The sequence below is a fragment of the Micropterus salmoides genome, unplaced genomic scaffold (assembly GCF_014851395.1).
Source record: "Micropterus salmoides isolate LMB-PRFRI ecotype aquatic unplaced genomic scaffold, ASM1485139v1 Ms_hic_scaffold_17, whole genome shotgun sequence".
NCBI classification, from domain to species: Eukaryota; Metazoa; Chordata; class Actinopteri; order Centrarchiformes; family Centrarchidae; genus Micropterus; species Micropterus salmoides.
Genome location: NW_024040817.1, coordinates 533,423 through 556,500, shown reverse-complemented (window position 1 = coordinate 556,500; position 23,078 = coordinate 533,423). Strand labels below are relative to the sequence as shown.

The 23,078-nt window shown below is 41.3% G+C and overlaps 1 long non-coding RNA gene, 1 pseudogene and 2 gene segments (V, D, J or C); all 4 read left to right on the top strand.

Moving 5' to 3' along the window:
* Window positions 1-2,542: 2,542 nt before the first annotated feature.
* On the top strand, window positions 2,543-3,033 carry LOC119907635. The segment is given in 2 exon segments: window positions 2,543-2,594; window positions 2,702-3,033. Coding segments are annotated over 2 exon segments (384 nt in total).
* Window positions 3,034-4,886: 1,853 nt separating this feature from the next.
* LOC119907324 lies at window positions 4,887-10,038 on the top strand. The gene is made up of 2 exons (XR_005445088.1): window positions 4,887-5,651; window positions 9,896-10,038. It is a non-coding gene; the product is annotated as an uncharacterized LOC119907324 (long non-coding RNA).
* A 3,843-nt stretch (window positions 10,039-13,881) lies between these two features.
* Window positions 13,882-17,027, top strand: LOC119907634 (annotated as a pseudogene).
* Window positions 17,028-18,102: 1,075 nt separating this feature from the next.
* LOC119907630 lies at window positions 18,103-18,592 on the top strand. The segment is given in 2 exon segments: window positions 18,103-18,154; window positions 18,261-18,592. Coding segments are annotated over 2 exon segments (384 nt in total).
* The last annotated feature ends 4,486 nt before the right edge of the window (window positions 18,593-23,078 follow it).

Below are 23,078 nucleotides of genomic sequence, written 5' to 3'. Positions count from 1 at the left end.
CATACTTAGATGATGTTTTGGCCTACAGTGTTTTCAAACGCCACAAATGTGGGGAATTAAGCTGAGGCCAGACAAGTGACATGTGACATGTGACCTGTTCAAAAATGAGGTACGCTATGTGGGAAAAGTAATCTCAGCTGAAGGTTACAGCATGGACAATAAGGAAATAGTGGCAGTGCAAGCTCTAAAGGCAACCCCCCTACAAACATTAAAGAGCTGCGCAAATTTCTGGGTTTCCTGGGGTACTATAGAAGTTATGTACAAGATTTCTCTCGTCATGCAAAATGCCCGTGTGACTTGCTCTCAACAGATGTAACTTCAAGTTCTAAGTCGAAGTCTAAATGTCAGTCAGCGAGGGCAGGACAGCCCCCTCCACATCAGAATAGTGTGGACTGACACTCATCAAAAAGCTTTGAACTATATAGTTGACATTCTGACTAACCCACCTGTAATGGCTTATCCAAGGTTTGAGGATCCACGCTTCTGAACAAGGACTGGGAGCAGTCCTGTACCAGAGGCAGGAAGGCAAACTCAGAGTTATTGGGTACGGCTTACGAACTTTGACACCATCAGAAAAAATCGATTACATTCAGGAAAGACCTTTTTTTTGGCACTTAAGTGGGCTGTGACGGACATGTTTAGAGGCTATTTGTTTTACGCTCCCTCTGTAACAGTATACAGTGCTACCAATCCTGTCACTTAAGTCTTGAGAACAGCTAAACTGAACACGACTGGACATCGCTGGGTGTCGGAGTTGGCCGACTTCAACATAACACTGAAGTAACACTGAAGTACCGTCCAGGAAAAACAAACACAGATGCAGATTTCTTGTCCCGTAGACCTGTGAGTATGGACTCTTATATGAGTGAGTGTACAGAGCAGTGCTCCCCTAAAGTTCTAGGTGCAATATTCGGTGCAGTTGAAACACAGAACCAGCACGAAGTGGACTGGATCTCCGTCTTTACCTGCAGCCCACACGTTCAGGAGGTACTTACAAACATTGTGTCGGACATACAAATAACTCAGCAAGAGCTGCTACAGGGACAGTTGCAAGACCCTACCATATCCCATGTACTCCAGCTGAAAAAGTCTGGAGGAAAACCAGACAGTAGGGTCAGAAATATGGGAGTGAACATTAAGCAACTGTTGCGCGAGTGGAAAAGACTGCATGTTTCACAAGAGGGGCTGTTGAAACGCAAAACCTGTACTCAAATTGTGCTGCCAAACAAGTACAAAGAACTGGTGTACAAGTACCTTCACTGTGAAATGGGTCACATGGGGGTGGAACAGGTTTTACAGGCGGCTAGACAGAAGTTTTATTGGCCTGGTATGCAAAAGGTCATTGAGTTTTTTTATAACCCAGGTTTGTAAGTGTAATATCCAGAAAAGGCCTTTTCTATTCTATCCTTTCTATTTGCTTTTTGGTAGAAACACATTTGGTTTATCCTACTCTTGTGCCCGTGGGATACAAACAAACAAACATTTTACTTACATTTGTCAAGGAACTGAAAGTAAATTCTAGTCATAAGCTAAATGGTTTGGGACTAAGTATGGCAATGAAATAAAGTAAATGGAATGTTTTCAGTATATTCAGTAAGTCAGAAGTCTCCAGAGTAAAGTGAATGTCCTTGCTTCAGGTGAACAATATACTGTACTATTGTTGCAACTGCTCATGGTTAACTCTGCTGAACTTGCATCATAAAGCGATCATATGGTATGTAGTAATTTACTCTGATGGTAACACCTGGGGAAAAGCATTTAAGGCCATTTACTGGATTTCAACTTTCAAAGAAAGCTATTGCCACTGAGTTAGAGGTTTAACCCAGAGAAGTATCTTAAATGTTAAAAGTTATGAAGTGGTTGTTGCCCTGCCGCTACATGGTTAATGTTGTATGGTAAATGTAATGAATGCTTATGTTGAGGACTACATTGATTTTACAGGGGAGGAATGTGGCACCTGATAATGTGTTTTTTTGTGTGTAATACATGCCAGTTACTCTAATGTAGCAAGTTGTTTTAATAGCCTAGTATACTGGAATGCTTGTTCAGTAATGTTTCCTTGCAATGCTAGTAGGGGGCAGGATAAGCTGTGACATATGTCAAAAAGCCACATTAGAAGAAGTTGCTGTTGTTAGACGTAGCCCTGGTCGGAAAAAGTGTGTGTTCCTGGTGCCGCTTGACGAGCAGTTTTGTGTATGTTTTGCCAGTCCTGCCGGTGAAGAAATAAAAATCAACATTTTCCTACACTAATGATGCCGCTGTTGTCTATCATACACAGTTACATTGTGTACATTACGCAGTAATATGGCTGCTGAAGAGATTATTTGTGCTGGAAGAAATGGATGTTATGAGGATATAATACTTACTATAGTATTATTTTTAAGAAGACAAATTAAGTAATTTCCATAGAGAGCCACTTTGCATCAGCAGCACCATGCTCCAGTGCTCTGGGAGAGTTTATAGTCCTGAGAGTTGAACACTGGATGACTGACAGCTGTCCTTCATGACAACAGAAGCCACAGAAATCCTCCTCATCAAAAACATGACTTTGATCTGCGTCCTCATCTGGACTCTCCTCTGCTGCTGCTTCACAGGTAAAGTCCAGAGAATCAAACTCCTCTCCTCTATGAACATCCGTCCCTCTGAAATGAAGCCCACAAAACCATGACGCTGCTTTATGTTTTTGTCTCTGTATCCTCAGAGTCCAGAGGCCAGGTCTCAGTGACTCAGCCTGGAGCAGTGAGCTCTGCTCTGGGAGGCTCCGTCTCCATCAGATGTAGGACCAGTCAGGATGTTGGTGTTTTGAGCAACTACCACCTTTTAGCCTGGTACCAACAGAGAGATGGAGAAACTCCCAAACTCCTCATTTACCTTGCTAGCACTCGAGCATCAGGGATTCCAGGTCGTTTTACAGGCAGTGGATCAAACTCTGACTTCACTCTGACCATCAGTGGAGTCCAGACTGAAGATGCAGCAGTTTACTACTGTCAGAGTTATCATTGGATCAACAGTCAGAATGTGTTCACACAGTGAAAAAGCATCGTACAAAAACCTCCCTCAGTCAGACTGAACAGGAACTGAACTGATCAAGAAACTCTTGATCATCAAAAAATATATTTAGTCAAATTACATTTTCCAGCACGTCTCTTCTCTATACATTTATATCACATTATAATCCCTTACACACTTCACTGAGGACTCACAAACAGCGTTAACGCATTAATCAATTATCACTGACAATTATTTTATCGCATGTAAAGCAGTTTTTAAAAAGTCTGTCTCTCACTGGCTCTGAACGTAGACGTACAGTCAAACCATGGGTCACAGGAGGGGCGGGATGTTGATCAGCCTGCAAATCACCCACACAAATAAGCAGTGGAGGGAGACTTCAGCAGACTGGATGCAGCGTGTGGGAGAAGTAGACAAACAAATGAAAGACAAGCCATCAAATTAAAAAGTGGATAGCTACACACTGCATGCTGATTACTATTGGGGGAAGATTTCGGTCTTAGAAACATTCTTAATATCATAACGTAGTACCTGTCTGATGAGACAGCACTCCGTGAGTAAACGGCACGCGCACAGTAACTTCAACTTTTTTCCAAATAAAACAAAATATGAAGACACAGATCAGCATCAGAAAACTTTATAATCAAAATTGGCTCCCGGTTTTAAGAGTACTATTCACTTACATGACACTGTTGTATACGGACGCCTGTTCATGTATTTGCTCTGATTACATTACATCATTAATGTCAACAGCTTTGCTAACACAGCCGAACATCAAGCAACAGCGACAACACAGGACAGAGCAAACAAAGTAACATCAATTACAGCGAGAACTTTAGCTCCTTTAGCTCACGCCAACAAAAAAAAAGCCAGTCTGATATTTACTCTTGTCTGTCTCGTGCTCTGTCACACTTTCTTCTTCTCATCCCCTCTTCCTCCAATAATTTCTTCTTTGGTCTCTTTGCAATCTCTGTCATGATATCCATACTGAGATTAGTGAGGTAGCTTGCAGTACAGCATTATGCATTTCTCGCGATAGGTTTCCTGCCCGGGATTCCAACACTATATGACTCCATGCAAGAAGAGGTAATGATGAAGACTCCCTTTTCTATATTCCAAGTCAAATTAGATGTTTAAATTAAAATTGTTGCAGTACACTACAGTTAAATAATCTTTGCACATCCATCCACGAACTGTTGTTGAGCTTTCAATTACATTGCATGATCATGAACACCCAACACTGCTTTACATGATGAAATCTCAACATTAAAGACACCTAAAGATGAATATTAATGTCACTAATCATTGTGAAAAAAAAACTTTTCCCAAACTAGGTAGACAAACCAAAACAGCAATGGATCTTTTTACCACCAGAGTTTTCAATATCCTCTACATGTAAATATGTAAATATGTAGATCAACGCTCTCAGCACTGAGGGGGAAACACCATGATATGTTGAGGACAGCTACAGCTCACTGACTCTGTGTGTTTGCATATGTGTCCTGCCTCTCTGCTCCCAGCCGTTAAGAGGCCAGTGTTGATCAGTGGCTGTCCAGGCCTTTCAGAGCCACTGACACGCCGGCAGCACAATGATGATGTCACTGATTCTACTGCTGGCCACCCTGGGGCTCCTTGTTCAGGGTGAGACTCTCTTCTGAAAACTTTGCTTCAGGATGCAACCAGGTTCACCACAATGATGTTCTGCTGTGATGGAGAAACACTGAAACAAGCAGCATTTACCTTCTTCCATCTGTTCTCCATGTTAAAGAAATGAGACTCTTCTGTTTGGATGTTGATCATCTTTCTCCAAACTGGATTTGTCTCAATAACCCTTCTCCTCTTTTTCATGTTTTCCAGATTCATCAGGAGACTGACTCAGTCTCCTGGAGCTCAGTCTGTTGTTCCAGGACAGACTGTCTCTCTCAGATGTAAAGCCAGTTCAAGTATGAGTAACTACCTTCACTGGTACCTTCAGAAACCTGGAGAATCTGCTGAACTTTTGATTAGTTATGCTACAACCCGTCAGTCTGGAGTTTCAGATCGTTTCAGTGGGAGTCAGTCTGGAACTGACTTCACTTTGACCATCAGTGGAGTCCAGACTGAAGATGCGGGAGTTTATTACTGTCACCAGGGTGGTCACAGCTTCCCATTCATACAGTGATACAACATCGTACAAAATCTTCCCTCAGCTGGAGAGGAACTGATCTGAATCACCAGCTGCACAGAAACCATAACACTAGATATTTCAAAAACATAACCATACTGTAATGTAATGTATGTAAATGTACTTTAATTAGAATGAAACTCATGCAGTTAAAAGTTGTAAAGTTACATTTTACTGAAACACACTGAGAGGTTACAATAATAAGAAATGTCATTTTGTAAGTTTTCCTTTGTTTTGCAAGCTGAAGATCTATACAAAGAGGACAAAGTGATAAAATAGCCATCAAAAGGGGCTGAAGAACTCTGTACTAACCAATCACAGTACGAGAAAACGGACAGTAGGTGAGACCGGTGGACAAAAATGGACATTGGTACACAATGATTGTCTGGACAGATACAAAACAGATCCAAATGGACTGAGCTGGAGGGGGCGGGACGGACGCTAGTGACAGGAAACAACTGGGACACACACACACTGGGTGAGTCACAATTTCTCACAGAAAAATAAAATCTTAAGCACATTGAAGGTAAAAAAACAAAGTAATACTATATTAATTTATTAGTAAATGCTGATGAGCTTGAACAGCCTACATTGGTGATGAATGATAACCACAAAGAGTTTAGGAAACTGCCAAAGTATCTGTTAGTAAATTTAACCCCAGCAGGGGATAATATTGCTACATGATATGTTGAAAACAGCCCAACAGAGCGGCAGGTATTGCATATAAGGTATCATAATAATGAATTTTGATGACATAGTTGTTAAACACTTATTTCAGTTATCAGAGCACTGAATGAGTGACCCCCATGTCACACACACACACACACACACACACACTAAGAGACCTTTGGATACATGCACATAGACTCATTACACTGCACAGTACACAGTTCTGATGGACAGGATGCAACAATTTTTAATTATTTATGGAACAGGGACAGTGAAAAAAGAGAGAGAGAGAATTATTTCAATATCTGGATCAAGGAGCTCTGCGCTGTTGTTTTGTTTCTTTTTCTCCTTCTCTGATCTTAGCAGTACCAAGGGGGACATATACACATGGCGAAGCAAAGTGATTTGGAAACGGATGGATTTGGGGATGCAATTCCGCCCGGAGTTGGCTGACTGACAACAGGCCCATAAGTTGGAATCTGAGTACACTGGTTAAAACATTAAACTGTGACCTATGGTGGCCTGTAGGTTTCAGGCCTAATACAAAAGCCACAACACGAACACAAATCCCACAACACGAACAAAAAAGCCACAACACGAACAAAAAAGCCACAACACGAACAAAAAAGCCACAATGGAAGTTGACAACGAAAGAGACGCTTAGTAACAGTGGATTACTGTCTGCAGAACACAGCTACACAGTAGTACAGCGACTATGTAGCTGTTCCACATTCAAGAGGTCTGGGTTCAAATTTTAGAAAGAACTTTCTTCTTCCTGTGACTTTTTCCCGCATAATAGTGTCTGCCAAATTAGTAAATGTAGGCCTACGTGGAAGAAGAACTTCTTACCCGTTTGATAAATAAGTAATACTTCTGTTCTGGTCAAATAATATACAGCAGGATATTTGTGTGAATTAAACAGCTGTCTGTGCAGATTAGCGTCATAAACAAAAAGCAAGGAGTCTCAGGTTACCATGGAGATGACTTTATACTTATACAAAGGGGTGCGGAGGTGCTGCAGCGCCCCCTATTCATAGTTTTCACGTGACGTCACATTCCATGAAAAACGCTCCCTTGGAGGACAAAAAAGACGTTATTTTCCACTGCCAGGAAGCAAGTGATCCACTGTTACTATGAGTTTTTTACTTTTGCATTGCCAAAATGCTGGATGGTAGTTGTACTTTCTGATGCACAAATGGAGGAAGAGACAAGCCTGAGCTGTGTTAGGTGAGGGGCTCCCCACAAGATAAACGTAAACATTACTGCAGTCGAGCGGCGGCAGGGAAAGTTGTGCTATCTGTGAGTTTTCGTCGATGGGCGTGTCCGTGGCGTGGCGTCAAAGATCAACTCTTCGCCATGACACAGGAAGTTGTTGTAACTTCAGTATACATGCTCACATCTGAACAAAACTTTACGTGCTTGATAACTGTTCCACCCCGAAGACACCCACACGCCAATATTAATTTATATTCATAGCGCCAAGTGCTATGTAGTGCCACAAAGGGGACACAGGAAGTGACGTAAAACACCTTCATGCAGCGTCGGAAGCGCGTAGCAAATTCACAGCTGCACCGGCAGAGATCCAGAATATGCAACACGGCCGCCTCACACACCAACACGCTACACGTGCGAGGGCCCGCCCAACGCTGCTTGCAGCTTTAATTGTATTTGTGTTGTGGTGTTTGTGTTCGTGTTGTGGCTTTTGTATTAGGCCTGTAACCTACAGGCCACCGTAGTGACCTCATGTCTGAGGTGCAAATTGAATGAGAGTCTATAGCTATAGTTAACACAAAGTTTGATTTGATTTATGTGTGAAATAACATTTACTAAAAAAAGAAGCGCTTGGAAATATTAAACATGTTTTCTTTTTGTTCACTGCTACAGGCTGGAGTGACCTGTACGCACCCACATTTTCAAAAAGATTGTGCTGAAGGCCAACCAACAGAGCAACAGAGTGGTGGTAAATGCATTAGTGCACCAGTGAGCAGTGCAGGTTTCACAGCTTTACATCAAAGACTACACATTTCTCTGTTGGTGATTTGGCAAACGTCTGTTTTTAAAATCTTATTTCCCACGCGGCTGGTCGGTTTCCGTTCTGCAGTCCATCACACACAGCATGCTGAGATGACCATTGTGTTGCTAAAGCGGTTCGCCCACAATGGCCTCACACATGGTTAGTCTGTCTGTCTCTAATTGCAATTCGAATAGACAGAATAACTTATCTGGGAATGCGATCACAATGAGAGTAAAGCTCTCTCTCCAATGCATTCAAGCCTTTTCATCTGTTCCAGAACCAATCACCATAAAGAGGTGATGATGATTTTATGGACAAGAGATCCTATTACTAAAAAAGATGAACAGAGAGATAAATCTCTCTCTCATGATTCATGGTAGACTAACAGTGCACTTGACTAACTTGAACTGACGAAGCTGAGCTGACAGAGCCTCACTGACTGAAATGGCTCTCTATAGTCTGCCTGTACTCAGGTACTACAAACACATGACCTACGTTTTTACTTAGGCTGCTGACCAAAGGACGATCACATGACCTGTTTTGACACTACATCTTGGAAGCAGACCAGATGCCCGGTGCTTATTGTCATGTTGCTTGCTGTGTCTGTTGCTTTTATGTTATGCTGGATGTTTCTTTGTGTGCTGCTGCTGTGTTGATGATAAAATGTGATGCACACTAACAGATTGACGCCATTTTTACAGGAAAAGACTGCTGCCTGCTCGTTCCTTGTTGTTTGATGTTATTGTTTAAATCCCTTTTTTTAAACATGGTCCGGAGTTTTGCCCATGCACTCTCCTCCACAGAGAAAAGGGGGAACTGAATGCAAATCTAAGTCGCTCAGTGTTAGAGATGGAATGTAATGTGAACAACAAGTCTGTGTGTGAGATGTGTTATCAGACAGCCTGGAAGCTCAAGGTTGAAACTCATTCAGAGAGGCTGTTTTACACACACAGAGCAGAGTGTCACCCAGAATAACGTGCCATAATTTGTTTTATTTACAGCGAAATGAGGGATGTGATCATATAATTGATTGAACTAACATCACGTGAGAATTACTGTCTTGTTGTCATTGTTGAAAGTTTTCCCTCTCCTAAACAGGAGCAGCGGCCAGAGCCTAATATCTAACACTAACCAATTCTTCTTCTTCCTTTTTAGTTTAGCCTTACTAGAAAACTACAGAGTGCTGGTGTTGTAAAACTGTAACTGTATCACTAATGAAATATTGTGGTGAAGCAAGACACTGGTTCATGAAAGGTTTCACAACACACCCTCACAACTTTTGTCAAACATGCTCAATCTGCCTAAGACACAACACAGGGAGGGGATTACAGGTTTCATTAGCAGCACATCCACCACCAGATGAACCGTTTAACCACCTTATGAGGGAGGTTTTTAGCTAAACCCAAGCAAAGAAGAAGTTTTTCTCTTTCCAGCAACAAAGCCGATGCAGTCTCCCGCCAGGAGGTTTTGTGGTGGTTGTGGAGGCTGAAAGAGCTACATGGATACATACCAGCCACTGCAGGAAGGTGCCTGCACCAGAACAGTAACAGATCAACAAGCGTGCACAATCAGCAACTGAACCACTGTTTTCCCTGACCTTGTGTTGTGAGTGAAGGAGGGATTGGGAACGCTTAGGCACCCTTTGTCTCGGACTCACAGGCTGTTAGACAGCAAACATCAACACAAGGGAGCTAGTGGGAAAACTCCTGGTCTCACCACTGCTGATTTAAGAGTGAGTAGCATGTTTGTCTCTGGAAGGAGACATCCATGGGACCCAGTCAGACACCCAGACATGTGTGGGCCTACGAGGAACAACACAGATGTTTGCTGCCATTGCAATAGCATTAACAGTGCCTCTGTTGCAGTTCTTAGATCACAAGCATGATGCACAAAAGCCACCACAACAGAACACCACAGTGAACTACACACAGGCATTGACATCACATAGCAGTGTTAGAGGCAAGAGAAGCACCCAAAGAGGCTGGGATGCTTGGATAATTTTAATAACTCCTCTTGCACGTTTGTGCCCAACAATACAGCTCCAGATGGTTCGGTGACCCCAGTGCTGGAAGGAATGCGTTCGCTACGAGAAGAACTTGCAGAGAACTCTGAAGTGGACACTAATATGTTTGACTGGTCTGATTCTGTATTTGCTAAATAAAAAGCCTTAGTGATGCCCATACTAGCAGGCCTAATGATTGCTGTAGCGCTGTTACCTCTCTGTGGATGTTGCATTATTCCATGTGCCAGAGGTTTGACTGTAAGAGCTATTGATAAATGTGTGTCTATTCAAATGATCACACTCCATGAACAAGTGAACATGCCATTGCTGCAGCAGCAGAACTGTGATGAAAGGAAGGACCCAGATTCGTTGTCTTGGTTAAACTGGTGTAGATTACATCATGATGCCTTTCTATGACCTGATGATCTTTTTGTAATGCTGTATATTCTTGAGTGATCAAAGAATGCTCACAAGGGAGGAGTATGTGATGGAAATTTGATATTTGTGTTTACTGTTTCACCCTGCATGCTCCATCAGAATAGACCAATGTGTCACTGTGTGGTATATGCAACACTGACATAAAATCTTTGGTTTGAAAATCTGAGATAAGAACCATCTCATGTTGAAAGTACTTTAATTTCATTTTTAATCCTTGAAACGTATTGAGTAATGTAGATTTGTACAAACTACATTTTAAATGAATTCATGAAAACACCCGCTTTCATTCTTTCATTCACACCTTGTTTATACCTGCATTTAGAAAGTTCTCTTAATGCAGCTATAAAGAGAAACTTTACAGTGTCTCTGCTAAACAGAGACTCTGTAAGGTGGTACTCAAGGAGAAGAAGAAATTACCTCAGATATAATCCTGCACTGATAAAATGAAGGAAAATGCATCTTTGTTGGTAAAAAATAAAACTATCATGAAATATTATTTAATTTGAAATAACTTTTTTTATTTTCTTACAGTGTTAACAGCATGAGCATTATTGCATCAATGAAGCTTCACTACTTAAATTTGAATATTGTTAATATGATCTGATGAGTAACAGAGTACAGTCACTATAACAGAAATGAAAACAACAAATTTGAATGAACTGGTCTTTATTGTGTTGAAATAATCCAAATTAAATCCAGTACACAAACTTTAACCATGAAACGTGATTAAAGAATGACTTACGGAAAGAAAGAGACACAGACACAGAGAGAGTTACAGAGTTCAGAGAGCAGAGTAAAACCAGTAGCAGAGTCCAGTGAGTCAGATCAGGACTGGGAACACTGGTCTCTCCTCAGTGTCTCTGAGACCAGAGCCTGGGAGCCCTGGGTGGCCTCACAGGTCACAGACCCCACCTTCCTCCACTGGTCTGCAGGGAGCCTCAGGGTGCTGCTCCAGCTGTAGCGGCCGTCCTTCTCCAGCACCCCGGGGCTCCTGCTCTCCTCCCAGCTGCTGCTGCTGCTGCTGCAGTCCACCTTCCAGGCCAGACTCCAGTCTGAGGGGAAGCCCTTGTTGGCCAGGCACATGAGCGTGGCCTTCCCCTGCTGCAGCTCCTCACTGGAGGGGGGCAGCACCGTCAGGGTGGGACGGACATCACCTAGGAGACACCAATCAGCTTAGAGGACACCTTTACTGTGTGAGAGCTGATTTTCTCCTTTAAGGAGTTTCTGTCAGATGGTTTTTCTGCTCCACCAGTCACTCACTCACACATTGTTTCACTTCCCTTTAAGAAGCCTCTCATGCAAATCAGCACAGAGAGAATCATCATACAGAACGACCTGAAATATATCAAACTACACTGGAAATAAATAACAAACTTTCTTATCAAGATCATCAAAAACTTGACTGTACAATAATTTATTCAGTGAAAGCCAAAATAGAAATTAACTGACAACAATCAGATGTTCTTCATCTGGATTTCAAAGTGTTTCTTCACTTACATTAACAGCTATAATGATGAGTTGAACCACTAGATACAGTTTAAACATCATTACTTTTCAAGTGCAAATTCAGTCAGGTATCACTGCTCAGCTGTATCACTTCACTTACTGACAGATACACTGACCACTGTGTTGAAAGTAGTGCCAGTTGTCCTTTCACGATTAATATGGAAATACTGTATTCTTTTTCCAAATCCATAACAATAGGCAACATTTTTAAAACACCCATATTTATCTTTACTTCAATTTTACATGAAGAAAGTGAATTGTATTTAATCACAACAGCCATTATTGTGGTGAACATTTTAAAATTAACTAATGTAAATATTTTTACATTAAGATTAAAGTTTTATATTTTCTCCACTTCCAAATTGATTACATTTCATTTTGACAGGACTGTGTGAAGAACAGTTTAGTTAAGCTGCTCTGAGTTAGCCTCCATGGTAAAGGAAGAGAAATAAAAACATGAACAATAAGAGTTTTATAATTAAATCAATATCTATTTATCTGTCTTAAACTTTCAAAAGTTGAATTTAAAGCAGGACTTTATAATATTGTATTTAGTATTTGAGCAGAAACTTACTTCCAACATCCAGTCTGGTTCCTCCACCGAACGTTTCCCACAGTGATACAAACTCCGCCGTACAAAAACCTCTCACTGTAGAGAGACACGGCTCTCTGACTTTGACACAAACAAACTCACCAAAAATAGTTTCTGTTTGTAACATTTTATCAGCTGACATGTGAAAATATGACTTTTTTAATTTAACATGTTAATTTTACGGCTGGGCACGTTAACGTATTATTATCGCATTAAAGTATTCATTAATTAACGGCGACAGTTTTTTAAAATTATTATTTTGAAAGTCCGTTGCTCACTGGCTCTGAATACACATAGGCCTACAATCAAACCATGGGTCACAGGAGAGGTGGGATGTTGATCAGCCTGCAAAATAACCCAAACAAGCAGCGGAGAGGCTTCAGCAGGTTCTCTCAGGTGAACAGACAGGGAGACAGCTCTCTGCGAGTGAACGGCCGGCGCTCTATGGATAGTAACCATGGCAACGGCCTCTGTGCGCTACACAGCCCCAGCCTTTAACTTAAATTAAAATTATACACAGGCTAACTTTACCTGATAGGCCTGCATTTAGTTTTGCGAGGATGCTCTGCCATGTGAATTCCATCCTGTTGATGTCCTGATAACTATTCAGATCCTGGAAACTCACAAACAGCGAGGATCAGTCTCTCTTCCAATGATTGTGCTGCGTGTCGCGTACAAAAATTCAAGACAATTCAACTTTAGCAGCAGGCGGGCGTGTGCGTGAGGCGACCACGACAGTTTCACGGGAACCCCAGTACACCTTGTGCTCAACCACTTCACCTCACTGTAACAGGGACACTTTCTACTGAACATAGACTGTTTCTATGTTCCCAATCCCAAGAAAACTGGACTCTGATGGTAACTTGTTTTAACAAGCTAGATAAAAGGTAATTCCCTGGCAGTGGTAAATAGCTGTGGTTTAATATTTATTTGATTACATTAATGTTTAAGTTGAGATTTACAAGAAATATTTTATTGCTGCTGTGTAAAGGGAATACTGCTGGTAAAAAGCTCTTTGCGAACCACATGTTAATGCATTTTTGTGTATGTAGCAGTACATTTAAGTCAAGCAATACACAACTTTAGAATTCATCATTTAATTTTCAAGAAAATCATGCGATTAATTGTAATTAAAAAATTTAATCGTTGCCCAGCACTAGTTCATTTTAAATTAAATTTACATTTTCAATTAACTGAAATAACTTATTATTATATTTTAAACAAAATAAAACCAAAATCATATAAAAGAGTTTTTTTTAAAATATTATCAATACTCTAAGAAAAGTGATTGACCCATTGATAAAAATCAGAATAATTCAAGTCCCTGCTGGAGTCAGTCAGAGCATTTCCATAGAGAGCCACTTTGCATCAGCAGCACCATGCTCCAGTGCTCTGGGAGAGTTTATAGTCCTGAGAGTTGAACACTGGATGACTGACAGCTGTCCTTCATGACAACAGAAGCCACAGAAATCCTCCTCATCAAAAACATGACTTTGATCTGCGTCCTCATCTGGACTCTCCTCTGCTGCTGCTTCACAGGTAAAGTCCAGAGAATCAAACTCCTCTCCTCTATGAACATCCGTCCCTCTGAAATGAAGCCCACAAAACCATGACGCTGCTTTATGTGTTTGTCTCTGTATCCTCAGAGTCCAGAGGCCAGGTCACAGTGACTCAGCCTGGAGCAGTGAGCTCTGCTCTGGGAGGCTCCGTCTCCATCAGATGTAGGACCAGTCAGAATGTTCATTATAATAGCTACCACTTTTAGCCTGGTACCAACAGAGAGATGGAGAAACTCCTAAACTCCTCATTTACTTTGCTAGCACTCGTGCATCAGGATTCCAGATCGTTTTACAGGCAGTGGATCAAACTCTGACTTCACTCTGACCATCAGTGGAGTCCAGACTGAAGATGCAGCAGTTTACTACTGTCAGAGTCTCCATATTATCAACAGTCAGTGGTTGTTCACACAGTGTAAAAGCGTCGTACAAAAACCTCCCTCAGTCAGACTGAACAGAAACTGAACTGACTGCTGCAGCTGGAAGCTACTGCAGAGACTGATACACTTCACTGAGGACACACACACACACACACACACACACACACGCACACACGCACACCAATGCATTAGCTGAATCAAAAGAAATTGGACATTATATTAAAACTTCATTCAGCATAGTTTTCAAAAATAAATAAAATTCTTAAATTGATAAGAATGTTTAAAATGTAATTAAAAGTTTTACTGCAACAAGATTTTTCATTGGAGTGGGTTTTATTCAGACACTGAAGACTTTAAGAATAGCTGTGAATACATCACATTTCAAATATCAGACACAATATGTGACTATTGATCCATTATAAATAGCATCATCAGAGTAATCCAAGTCGCTGCTGGAGTTAGTCAGAGCATTTCCATAGAGATCATACAGAGTAATTCAGCATAGTTTCAGCAGAGAACTGACCCAACATTACAACCATGTTTCGCCAAAGTGGTAGGTGACAACAAGAAAGCAAGTGGGGAAAAAGTCACTTATTTCTTAGATAAGGATGTCTTGCTGATGGTCACCACTCTTAGCAGCTGATTCTGGGTGGGATGGTGTGAACCAGATAGTTGTGCCCTTGCCAAAGGGGCAAAGGGGCACAGCATGTTTTATCTGTAGCGTGTGAGAGCAAGTAGCCCGGTCATCTAGGTGTTACAAAGACTTACCAGAACATTCTTAAACATTTCTTTTGGCCGGGTTTGAAATCAGATGTGGCTCAGTTTTTCCACAGTTGTCACGTAAGTTGTCAGGAAGGCCAAACCAGGTAATTCCCCCTGCGCCTCTGTGTCCAATCCCAGTGATTGATAAACTGTTCAATCGCATCCTAATTGACTGTGTAGGACAGAGGTCACTAATAGGCGGACCGCGGTCCGGATCCGGACCCAGCCGCTGTCCTCTCTGGACCGCCGACCTACAGCACATTTATTATTGAGACTTACTACCTCGTGACGGAGCTTTTCTATTTTAACCCGCGCAGCTTTTCTAGCATTTACTGTACTGGTTTAGAGGACCAGGAAACTCACAGACCAATCGCATGTGCTCCAATCGTCTCATGTGACGCTGCTCAGCCAATCAAATCTGTGCATACCGATGCTTGCGAATCGAGTCCGCGAGATTTACCAGAGACGTTTTGGAAACACACCCGAATTGAGGAGACGAAAGATAAAAGAGATTTCACATGACTTTTAATCAAGAATGTACAGATTTTTACATGTACAACCTCCCACGGGCAGTTCAAAATCAGAATATCTCATAGATCTCCAATATGCTAGCTGGAGCTCACGTTTCTCACTGAACAACAGAAAGCAGGAAAGTGGTAGCTCTGTAAGAGAAAATGAAAGAGAAGAGGAGGCATTACAGCTGTTCATTTGTTATGATGTGTTGAGTGTTTATTATAAAATTGGTTAAGACTACACTTCATCACTTCAAGCTACACTTTTTATAAAAAATTTTCTAAAAATTAGGCACTTTAGTTTACTTAAATTTAGAATTTATTATTTGAATAGTTATTATTTATTATCCCTCCAGTTTGATGTGAAAACTGACTGAAATATTATTTGATTTGACAGTCCGTTGTTGACTAAAAACATGTGTTGATACAACTATAGGTTATAGTACTGAATGATAACGCAAGTTCGTCGTTTTGATGTTCCGGACCTTTGCTTCAGGAAATTTTCTCTAACTAGACCTCTTTGAAATCTAATTGAATACCCCTGGTGTAGGACCTTTACCTTGCACTAAGAGCGGTAACAATTACATATTTACAATGATGTGCGTAGCTGCGTGGTTCACTGAAGCTTTTCTCCTGCGCACTATTACTACTCGTGATGTTGTTAATGCGCTGACTAAGTTCTTCACTACTTTCAGGTTGCCGCGTGTCGTACAGTCTGATAGAGGGACCAACTTCCAATCTAACCTTTTCAAACAGGTACTTAAAACATTGAATGTGCGCCATGTGGTCTCATCAGCTTAATATCCTGAGTCACAAGGAGCTCTTGAACATTGGCATCAGACATTATTAAAATATTAAAATATTGTGAGGAAAATGGGACTGATTGGGATGAGGGAATCCCCTTTGTGCTGTTTGCTGCTCGTGACGCAGTACAAGAATCATTAGGGCAGGCGTCTGCAAATAAGTCTGGCATTGGGCCAAATTTTTCACAAGCCGTTATATGGCGGGCCAGAACAAAGTCGAATTTTTTCAAATTACATGCACGTTTAGCTCAGTCAGTACAGTGCGGGACTCCACGTTCGTTAGATTGTAAAACCGATCACAACTTACTGTGTATATTTTTTTCTCCCTTGTTAAACAAATTGAATAAAGGGACACTTTTGCACATACTCACAATAAAGCATGTGCTGCAGTGTGTGCATGCGTCCCGGCGTTTGATCCGCATTCATAAACCTACCCATGGACACTTATTTCCCTGAGAAAATTCAGAGGAATACCATCAGATGTTTGCTAACGGCTTTTTCAGAGGTGTGTCAAGCAAGCCAGAGACTTTTTGAATGTCCTTCAGAACTCTTCAAAGTAAAAGCTCTTAATAAACTCGACATTGCTGCAAAAACATTCTTGCGCTTTTATTTTAGACTGATAGTGCAAACAAAAGAAGGCAGCGGTGTAAATTTGACACGCAGAAATAAAAGTATAAATCAGTCTTCCTCATTCAGCAGCATATCAATACAGCATTTCACCAGTCAATCCCACAATCAGTCTACATGCTTACTGTCTCTACTCCTCCACATGTACAGTACAATATAATACAGAACAGGACAGAAAGTGAGTGACGCCACGTCGCAGACTCACTGCTTCTCATGAAATGGCCACCTTTTATCTTTTATACCAGCTACTTCCTGCTTTAGGATACCAGAGCTACTGAGACGCTAATTGCAACAAAAGGTATTGTGGTGGAAAATTTTAACCTAATCTTGGCAAACATTTTTTACAGTAAACTGAATTATTTCTCTACTTCAAGCTGATGAAATTCCAGTATGACAGGAATATGTAAAGAAATGTTTTGTAAAGCAGCTCTGAGTTAGCCTCCATGGTAAAGGAGGATAAATCAAAACATGAATACTAAAAGTGTTATAATTAAAATAACATGCTTCAAACATTGAAAAACTGAATTTATAACATTACTTAACAAAAATGTATTTATTTGTGCAGAAACTTACTTCCAAATTCTAGTCTGGTTCCTCCACCAAAAGTCCACCACAGTGATACAAACTCATTGAGCCGCCGTACAAAAACCTCTCACTGTAGAGAGACACGCCTCTCTGACTTTGACACAAACAAACTCACCAAAATGTGTTTCCAATTGTAACATTTAGTCAGCACTATATGCAATGTGAAAACAAGACTAATTTCCAGTGTGCGTTTGATATATTAATTTTAAAATATTTGTACATGTTATTTCAGTGGCAATTAATTTAATTAAGACAAATTATATTTCGAAAAAAAGTGATTGATTCATTGATGAACTGCATCATCAGAGTAATCCAAGTCCCTGCTGGAGTCAGTCAGAGCATTTCCATAGAGAGCCACTTTGCATCAGCAGCACCATGCTCCAGTGCTCTGGGAGAGTTTATAGTCCTGAGAGTTGAACACTGGATGACTGACAGCTGTCCTTCATGACAACAGAAGCCACAGAAATCCTCCTCATCAAAAACATGACTTTGATCTGCGTCCTCATCTGGACTCTCCTCTGCTGCTGCTTCACAGGTAAAGTCCAGAGAATCAAACTCCTCTCCTCTATGAACATCCGTCCCTCTGAAATGAAGCCCACAAAACCATGACGCTGCTTTATGTTTTGTCTCTGTATCCTCAGAGTCCAGAGGCCAGGTCACAGTGACTCAGCCTGGAGCAGTGAGCTCTGCTCTGGGAGGCTCCGTCTCCATCAGATGTAGGACCAGTCAGAATGTTTATTTTGCAGGCAACTACCACCATTTAGCCTGGTACCAACAGAGAGATGGAGAAACTCCTAAACTCCTCATTTACGCTGCTAGCACTCGAGCATCAGGGATTCCAGGTCGTTTTACAGGCAGTGGATCAAACTCTGACTTCACTCTGACCATCAGTGGAGTCCAGACTGAAGATGCAGCAGTTTACTACTGTCTGAGTTTTCATGTTATCAACAGTCAGTATGTGTTCACACAGTAAAAAAGCATCGTACAAAAACCTCCCTCAGTCAGACTGAACAGAAACTGAACAGACTGCTGCAGCTGGAAGCTACTGCAGAGACTGATACACTTCACTGAGGACACACACACACACACACACACACACACACACAAACACACATGCCTTACACACACAATTTCATCAAATAGATTGGACATTTCACTTTTGCTCTAATCACCAATGAACATGTATCAAAACAACTTCAATAAAAAATATAGCCGCAAGGGGCAATGATCGGGATCCAAGCAAGTCATTAAACAACATTTGACATTTTCAGAGGAGGAGAACTACGGAGCCCCCCAAGGTCCACTTTACGTCGTGGCCTCACAATACTATCTCGTGGCCTCAAGATAGTACCTGCTGGAGCAGGCACTGTGCACTCTGTTTTGGGGAGAAAAGCTGCTCCATTGTGCAGGCTCATTGTGCAAAACCTTAAACAAATTCAGGTAGTTTAGACACTGTTTGCAAATCTCATCCACTCTTTTTGCAAAACTCTTAACACATTCTCACTCACTAAAACACATTTTGCACTGTGATGCACTTTTGTTGCAAAATGTTAAATACATGCGCCAAAAGTTAAACACAACTACAACACAACTGTCATCATTTACACACAACAACTCATTAATCTGCACACTTGTTTCTAATGATGTGATCAAACCAATATGTGGTCAAGTCCCTGGCCAGCGTAGTGGCAATGTCACCCTTTGACCAAGCTATAAGTAAGGGACAGTTTCTCTACCCTTATTCAACCTTGGGGCTATAACTGATCATCTTCTTACTTTTCTGGGTTGTCGTTGGAATTTTGTGTTTTTAGCGTGAGCTGCAGGTCCATCAGCTGGCAGTACATCCTGTCTATGTGACAATGTCAGCTTTCACTGTGGTGTCCCACAAAGCAAGTGGTTCAACATAAACCAGCAACCAGTGATTCATAAATGATTACCTTCAACCTACAGACCTTACTTCAGTCCAACAGAATAATGTTTCTCTGCCTGATGGTGGAAGGTCTATGACCGAAACTCATTTACAATGGAAAATCTCTTAAGGCCAATATAAATGGCCTGTGGTGAGATAGGTGTGGAGTGTTGTTACAGTCAGTCTGCTTCCAGCACTACAGAGGGTTTTCCTCCTTTGCTTGGCGAGGGACAAGATTGCATGTGATGTGGATGAAGTCTCTTACTGTACTGACTTTGATTTTGCAGTTACACAACATTTTTGAGTGTAATGTGCTTGTCATTTATAGTTTTCTTTGTTCTTTTGGCTTACTGTATTTAAATATACAGATATTCAATACTGTATTACTTGCAGTCCTTACAGTATACTACATATTTACTGTACTAAGTTGTGATTACTATACTTTTTAAATTGGAGAATTTGTTTCCTCTACGCAAAAAAACATTTTCTGTAACTACATGCCCTGGACGAGATGCTCTGTAGTGTTTAACCTATTGACTGGCTGTGTTTATGTTTTGAAAGCATTGTTTGATTTTGAGCACAGATCAAATGGTTTTGAGGCAAGTGTTTGATTTGATCTTAGCAATTGTGAAAAACTGTAATGAGAAAGGTTTTGCTCATGACCTTTGACCTCAGCCTCATACTGGATCACAGCTATTTTAATGATTTCCAGTTAAAAGAAAATATGAACACAGATCAGCACCAGAAACCTTCATAACCAAAGATGGCCCAAACAAAACTGTTTTTCAATATACAATCTAATGTAATTTTAAAAATATTTCAATATCAACTGAAGTCATAAAACTATACTTACAAGTGTATAATTTAAATATCCCTGAGGCCCGTAGACTACAGTTTTTCTCAATTGTATAACACACACATACACATTTCTTAAAATTATGCCTCTTTTTCATGAAACTCTAAACACAAATCCACAACTTCTCACCCAATTCTCAGAACATCCTATTTTCAGGTCAAAATAAAGCTCTCCACTCAAAACCATTCTATCTTGCTGAAAAACCAAACTTTGCCCTCAGACATAACACACAAGCCCTCAAAAACACACACACTACAACACAGTCTTACACACTGGTGAGATAAATTCAAAACAATACTAAAAAAAAAATGGTTATTAGTAATATTGCTTGTGATTCTCCCCCTCAAAAAACTTTTCACGTGATGAACAAACAACAAATGTAAACATTAGCATATTTTTTATTCTCAAGTGTGCTGTACAGCACACCAAACAAGAAATGATTCTGCCCCTGGTGCTGTCTTTGGTCTGAGACAGGCCAGTGATTCTCCTCCTCCTCCTCCCTCCTCCTCCGCCCTACTCCTGGTCCACCTCCTCCCAATTCCTTATCTTCCTCTCATCCCATAGCCTCCTCCAACTCCTTCTGTTCCTCTTCCTTCACCTCTTACTCCTCTCCATACTGCTGCTCCTCTTCCCCCTCTCTAGTGTCCTACACCTCTTCCTTCAGATTTCTCTGGATCCATTGCTCCAAAACTGAATGAACTGACTCTGGCCCTTTTATCTATCTATTGCAGCTTCCGATTGATGTGTTACCAATTTTGACTGTTTGTGTTTCCACCTGGGTAGCTGTGTGCTAAATGAGCTCAACCTGTCCTGATTGAGTGAACAATATTGAATGTCAGTGCTTTCTCAATGACCACATGGTGAAGGCAATGAAAAATTTAAGGATTTGTGTGTAGAGTTTAGAGAAATGGCTGTGCTTTTTGAAAAATGAAGTTATGGTTTTGAAATTTTAGTTCAAAAGCCTGTTTATAGTGTTTAAGCAATGGAGAAAAACTGTAAAATCTTACATCAAAGTCTGTTTGTTTCATTTTAAGCTGTTGATATCCTGCTCTTTATTTCCAATTCTAAAATATACAATTCACGACATTCTTATTTTTGATCAGAGAAATAAAATTTACCATCATTTCTGAGTACAAATTAAGTCTAAACAACATGTGGATCTTCTCAAGAGGAATCTCCTGTAATACAAGATAAATGGGTGGTTTTATATTAAAATGCTTTAATCATTATTGTTAGTGTTACCCCAGTCATTAAAGAATGAAGAAGTAATATTTTAAAAAGACAGTCTTGTTATTACTGTGTCTTCATACCTTATTGAAATGACTGGTAATATTAGATGAATGGCAAAAAAAAAATCATAACCTGTCAATTTTATGAACATAATCCACAAGGAAAGCTATTTGATGAAATTTTTTATTGTTTTGAACTATTAAAACCACCAATAACACAACAAGAAAATTAATGTTAACATGTGTAAAAGGAGAGAGAGACAGAGAGAGAGCAGATGTGACGTTTTCATGAATTTGGATAAAACTTTTTTGTCTGTGCCTTTTTGATCAACAATAAAAAGGCAGCATCCAACACACAGTAAACATTCAGTAAATTACAAATGAGAGTTAAAGATATTGAGTCATATGTAAAACAAGGGTTTCTTTTCTCATCTGCTGAGCTCAGAAACCATGACAGGTTTCAGTACTAAAGATAAAAAATTAAGTGACATTTTGTTCTTTTGATGCATTCATGTGTGAAGGTTCAGTGTGAAAGTTTTTGTAGCATCCAGTGGTGGGGGTTGGCTCATGGTGCTTTCACGTGCTCCTCGGATGGTCCCATTTCCAGAGCTGTAAAGTCATTCCTCTGACTTCGGTCAAGTCCGTGGTTCTGCAAAGCTCTGCCAGATCTTCCTCAGAGGGACCCCCCTATGAACCATCTCCTGTAGCAGGTCGGCTTGGTAGGCTTGAAGCACCACCATGGTGTGCAAGCTCGCACCTTCCTGGCCCGCTGCCATGTACGCCTTCCCCACGAGCATAGATGTGGTGCGACATGGCTTGGAGGGTAACGCCGGCTTCTCCAGGAGGACGCAAGTCGAGGGGAGAGATAGCTCGCAAGCGCATCCTCCACCCGAGGCATCCTCCCATAACCACGGTCCCTAACCCCCATCACATTACTGTAGTTCAGTGATCGGGGTGTGGAAAGCCGTGTAGAGAAGGGTCTGCCCCATGATTACTCAGTTCATCATGTAAATCAGGAAAGAATGGCAGAGACCGGCGTGGAGGCGGCTCATGGTGCTTAAGAAACCTTTCATCAAGCTTACCACTAGCCTGTGGTGTCTGCTCCTCCTGTGGCCAGTTGATGTTGAGCTTAGCCACGGCTCTAGTCACCACCTCCAGCAGCTCCTCATAGTCGGGCGCCGCCTGATGACGCCGCCCCGACACCCGGAAGTCATTGTCCACTACGCTGAGCACGTCCACCTCCTCGGAGTCGGATTGCTGCAGCGTCTCCGGATCCAAACCGCGATTTGGAGAAGCTGAGAAACGGGCTCCCGAATGAGGAAAGGAAGCGTCGGAGCCAGCGGATGAAGGTCGGGAGAAAGCCTCAGCCGTCCCGAAATCCTCCGACAGATCACGCTGTGAACCCCATGAGTGAAGCCGCCGGGCCGCCTGAGCGGCCGCAGGGCACACACCCCAGGGAGAACAC